Source organism: Lepisma saccharinum, chromosome 6 (assembly GCF_977018435.1).
Source record: "Lepisma saccharinum chromosome 6, izLepSacc3.1, whole genome shotgun sequence".
Taxonomy (NCBI): Eukaryota; Metazoa; Arthropoda; class Insecta; order Zygentoma; family Lepismatidae; genus Lepisma; species Lepisma saccharinum.
The window spans coordinates 63,213,636-63,219,635 of record NC_139234.1 but is presented as its reverse complement, the minus strand read 5'-3'; the positions used below and the strand labels follow the sequence as shown (position 1 = coordinate 63,219,635).

Here is a 6,000-nt window from a genome sequence, read left to right as displayed (position 1 = left end):
AGATTGTTAATGAACCATTGTCATTAATATTCAGACAAGGATTAGGTTCTATGTTTGTTTACTTTGTGTAGCATCCTTCACGGAGCATTAGGAGTCGAACCATCTATGTGGATGGTGTCGGATAGAAGTTAGAATTTTCTCGTATGAAAGACTATCTTCAAGTACTCTATGTACAGTCATGGACATTTCTGGGTTGTAACAATATCATTGACTTTCAATTGAATTGTTACAACCCAGGAGTGTCTGTGACTGTACATGTTTCTTAATATAACTGCACGTAGCATATGAATTGAAAGAACAACAACTTACCCAGATGAAAAGTACCAATTACCATAATTACTGAAAACTAAGTTAAAGAATAAGTGTTTTCATTCCTTATAAGAAACACACAGAAGCTGAAAATCATTTATTAAAAATATTTTTTTTCCATGAACAGCATTTATTAAAAATACGTTTCTGCAATAAATACTCCAGCTTAATAATCATACATGGAGAAAAACTCATAATCTACAACTCAGCACCTTCTTTTAACCAATGCTAGTGAACATTTTGAAAGAATTGACATAAATGTGGACTTCAGATACCAGACGTTTGCAGCTGCATGCACTTCTTTGCTCCACCCTCTCACCATATCTGCTTGCCATGAGTATAACTTAGGGCCCTAACTTTGGCAGAATCAAAAAGTTTTCAATCTCATAAAAATTGCATCCAGGATTTTTTTGCTAAACAACTGTTACATTTGTGAAATCATAAAAATTACTTATTATTTTTCTAGCAAATTTTAGTAAACTTGTATTTTTTGGGGGGGCAGAGGGGGCAAGTACCTTTTCTTGGCCCCATCAAGTTACCTATGTGCACTGTTCCAAAGACTCATCTGATGTAGCATAACTGTTTCATGTAGCAGGTGAAAAGTATAGTTGAAATGACCAAAGCAGTACACCATATTTTAAGATATATAACTTGGCTCTAGTAACATTTTTAGTATTGCCACATCTAGTGCTCAAAGTGGGTACTTTGTGGAGTTTGGGGATGCTTGTGTGCATCAACATGGAGACAATACAGTCAGTGGAGGAATGCTTGAAGAAAATTTTACACCCCTCCATTCCCCACCACATTGAGCACTGGCCACATAACATAATCAAAAGTAAATGATGCAGGTGCTGAGTACAATAAATTGATCAATAAAAAAACATTAAATATACAATGATACGAACTTTATAAAACTGACTATGTCTGTGACCATGTATATAAGAACAATATGTACTAATATAATACAATACATAGGGGATGGACAAAAATATGGAAACACCTGCGAAGAAAACTGGAATGCTGTAGCTAATAAAGTACAGGACCACCTTTAGCTTCCAAAATGGCCTGCAGTCTATGAGGAATGGACAAATACAAGTCCTGGATGATGGATAATGGGATCTTGCACCATTCTTCATGCAAAACATGGCCACAATCCTTCTCGGTGTCCTTCTGTCCCTGTCACTCAATGTACATTTTCGTCCATGCAGGTGTTTATCTGATGATGTCTTTCCGGACACATTATTGTGTCATCATGATCTTGGATAGAGTCCCTCTCGATACGCCAAATAACATGGCTACTTTGGAAATAACATTGCTACTTTGGAAACAGAGGGACCTGAAAGGCAGGCACCAACAATTTGCCCTGTTTGAAACACTGTCAGCTCGGACATGATTCAGTATCAACTGAACTGCACGCTATCTGCAGTGCAACTGTAAACTCTTGCCAGTCCGACAGGGTCCAATCTCACGGCAAAAGAATGTCACACTGAGTCTGATTTCAAGTGGAAAAATTGCGTTAATATCACCCGTTCCGATGTCATGGTGTTTCCATATTTTTGTCCATCCCCTGTACATTTCAATATGTAATGATTGTAACAGTCTTAAATTAGTTAAACTGACAGATGTATTTTTTGTCCATTAAACAGAGATTTTTATCTTCATAACCATAAGTGGATAAAGATGTCCCTGATTTTTATTAAAATTTTGTATGGCAGTGCATCTGAATACTGCTTTATCTTTTGTGCTGTTTCCTGAGGGTCACCCTGAACTTTCCTTGAAAATGTGGCCATCTTTATCACAATTGTGAACACATTAAAAGGAATCTGTTCAATGAACTTAAATCACAACCTAGGTCACAACCATCTAGGACTAGTGTAATACAGTCTTCACAAGTTTCTAGTTCAACTCATTCATTATAGTCTGAGCTGTAATTGGTTTATGGTGTGCACTAACCCTATAGTTAAAAGTACTATTGGAGATACATAGGCATAGCCTGCGGTTGAAGATTTTTGATCTTTTATGGTGGTAACACTTGAAGTTGTCATACGACTGGTTGTAGGATTAGAACTAGTTTCTGCCGTACGAGTGGTAGTTGTAGGATTAGAACTAGTTTCCGCCGTACGAGTGGTAGTTGTAGGATTAGAACTAGTTTCTGCCGTATGAGTGGTAGTTGTAGGATTAGTACTAGTTTCTGCCATACGAGTGGTAGTTGTAGGATTAGAACTAGTTTCTGCCGCATTAGAACTAGTTTCTGTAGCATACAACTCCAATTGAACATGCACAATATTTGACATATTACTAGTAAGTTCATGGTTACCATCAGTCTTAAGGGCAAAGTAGATTGTTTTATGTTGAAACGGTACGTACATCGAGACACTAACTGTCTCCCTATGTCCTGCTGGATGCGGATGAAGACTTCCACCAAGGACCTGTTCTGATTTCACTTTCGGACTTGAGTCGAAATCTCTCTTCAATGCTTGTCTGTCGGTCGAGTACGCTAGTGTATAATTCCGAGCTGTGTAAAAAGAAGGGAAAAAAATCAGTTGAACAGTAAACTTCCTCTTCCAGAATCTGAGCCTCGCCACACACATACATTTAACTTATCAAGACCACTATAACTGAAAAAAATATCCATTTGTTTTATTTTAAACTAAACTAACTAAAAGAAGAAACATTTAAGGGGGGGGGGGATAAACTCTCTTGTTCAGAGAATTTACCTTTTCAGGATGGCTGGTTTCAAATGAAACCATCACCATGTGCGAGTAAGTAATAGTGTACATACATCCTTTTTGGTACTGTCATTCAAGCCCGTATGGTCCCAATCTAATCCTTGCCTTCCAGTAAGTTATGGCAGAATTCAATAACACTCATTCACAACATTTTAGTACTTGGTAGGTCTTTCGGAGATGGGGGTCTTCAGACCACCTAGATCCCCTCTAAATACGTCCTTGGTGTTAAATATATATAAATTTCACCTCCACTGTGACTCATGCCATTATGCAAAAATAAAAAAACTGATTTCATTTCTCTATGACAATTAGTTCTCTTGATACAATATTTTTATACATTGCGGTAAGTTTGAAAAAAAAACATGTCTCAAAAATTCTTATCCAAAGAGGGGAGGCAGGGGAGGCTCCCATATGCTAAAGGTTAATAATAATGTTATGAAAAAGGGTAACCGAAATAATACCCTTTATGGTTGTAGCATTGTAATTGTAGAAGAGAAAAATTATACAATGCAAGCAAGACATACGTAGAATACGAATTAGAGACATTCACGAACAATCAAAAGGTAAAGCACTTCTCCTGCACATTGTAACATACTATGGAGGCAGATGTGGGTGGAGATAGGGCTCTACACATGCATGTTCACAGCCATTTGTGGAGTTGATGTGAGCGATACCATGATCTGGTTAACTTTATGCCCAGAGATGTTCCCAGGTACCCATTGATTGGAGGCTGATTTAACACCAAAGCCACTCCATGCAGGGACATAGTTGAAAAAATCACATCTGATATCACCCACCCTGGGAATCAAACCTTTGATCTCCCACATGGCTGTCAGGTGCCCTTCCCACTCAACCACCACAGCTCTATCCTATGAACTACACACACACACACACACACACACACACACACACACACACACACACACACACACACACACACACACACACACACACACACACACACACACACACACACACACACACACACACACACACACACACACACACACACACACACACACACACACACACACACACACACACACACACACACACACACACACACACACACACACACACACACACACACACACACACACACACACACACACACACACACACACACACACACACACACACACACACACACACACACACACACACACACACACACACACACACACACACACACACACACACACACACACACACACACACACACACACACACACACACACACACACACACACACACACCCCCCCCCCACATATAGCATTATTTTTTGGAATAATGGATAAGATAGCATTATACTTACACAATCAACCAACCAGTTTCTAAATGGCATTTTATGATTTTTGATAGAAATAGTAGTTCAGAATGTTTGATCCTATTTTCGTGATTTAATTGCTTTGAGTCATAGTGACGACATTCCATATACAGTATTTTTTAATGTTTCATGTAGCACCTGTTGATAGCTATTTGACAGTTGAAATGTGAATACCAGTAAAATGTTTGCCCAGGGGCTTGCACTACAAAACCAGAGGTCACAGGTTCAAACCCTGGGCAAGACATGGATGTATCATTGTGTGTCCCATCATCCATTTCATTAGTTCATCATTCATTCTTATTTGAACAATTAACGCAAGAGGTTAAAAAGCAACATACATTAACGAAATTAGAATTTGTCAGAAGTGCAATTAAAACTAAACTAAACTTCATGCAGCAACAGACCTTGTCAGCCACTTTTCATTGGCTAATGAGTAGTCGCTTTTGAGACTGGAGTACGCAACTTCTTTTTGAGTAGCTCCCCAATTGTCTCATGATGCTGGATCAACACCGAAATTCTGGGGGCTCCCACTGGGAATTGAACCCGGGACTCCTTGCACCAATAATCATTTCGCTACATGAGAGTCCTGCCATAAGTGCTCAAGTTGATTAGTTGATTATATTAGTGAGGAGAGGTCTGTGGAGGAAAAGATGAGGATGAATGATGAAATTGATGAAGGGACACTCACAAACACACTTCATGCCAAGGCTGGGAATTCAAACCTGGGACTCTCCTGTGAAACATAACAAAATGAGATAGGTCCTTATATTAATTTACCTTTTCCATAATCTAGCATGTCACCAGGAGCAGTCCAAGACAGAGTGACGATAAAATCCTCCAGTCTCAACTCGATATCTTCCACTGCAAGATCAGTTACTCTACTCGGAGGATATTTTATTGGCTCTCGAGACACCTGTTGAACACAAATAATTTTTGGTAAGTTTTTAGAGCAAAGCTTAGATAAGACTGGCGTGTAAGGTATGTAATTTTTTTTGCAAACATTGATACAAGTTAGTAAGGATCTTGTCAAAGTTGTAAGTTGAGCTATATAAAATAATATAATAGATACACTCAATGAAATTATACAAGTAAAAATTATTGATCTGAGAAAGCAAGGGCAAATATTTTGTGCAACCACCAAATGATGATGATGATTTAATGTGACCACACAAGCATAATGGGCTTTGACTAAAAAATACACTACAAGTTATGAAAATTATTGAAAAAAAATGTACATGAATTTTTGCCTTTAAATCATCATTCAATCAAAATTCATTAGAATGATAAAAACATTATGAACATGGATGAAAAGTTCATATATTATCTAATTACTATTCATCTGTTTCACTGTAAATGACACATAAAAACCAAAGTACAGGGTGGGTGACAGCATTGTCATAGGAAAGGCTGGTGTGTTGGAGGTCCACTTTGGCCACGTGTGATGTTTGAGGGGTGGGGCCAATCCAAAGACACGTGACCACCCCGTGCACTATCTTGGAATCTGCCATCTTGAACGCAACTTAGGTTTCTTAAATGGAAACATAGACATGTGACATATGATTTCCAATTGTTTTTTCGTCAAGAGTTCAATGCCGCAAACTGTTTTGTCCTATCGTGAACCTTTTCCTAATTATG

At 38.3% G+C, this 6,000-nt stretch overlaps 1 protein-coding gene across 1 annotated transcript in view; it reads right to left on the bottom strand.

Annotated features, from left to right (window-relative positions):
* Positions 1–407: 407 nt before the first annotated feature.
* The window catches only part of LOC145989091 (calcium-activated chloride channel regulator 3A-1-like), a 212,362-nt gene continuing 206,769 nt past the window's right edge, over positions 408–6,000 (bottom strand). The window contains exons 16-17 of the mRNA XM_083124386.1: positions 5,143–5,278; positions 408–2,824 (exon numbers count right to left, since the gene is read on the bottom strand). Of these exons, the coding sequence (XP_082980512.1) occupies positions 2,223–2,824; positions 5,143–5,278 (738 nt within the window). The 3' untranslated portion in view covers positions 408–2,222. The remainder of the gene's footprint in view (positions 2,825–5,142; positions 5,279–6,000) is intronic.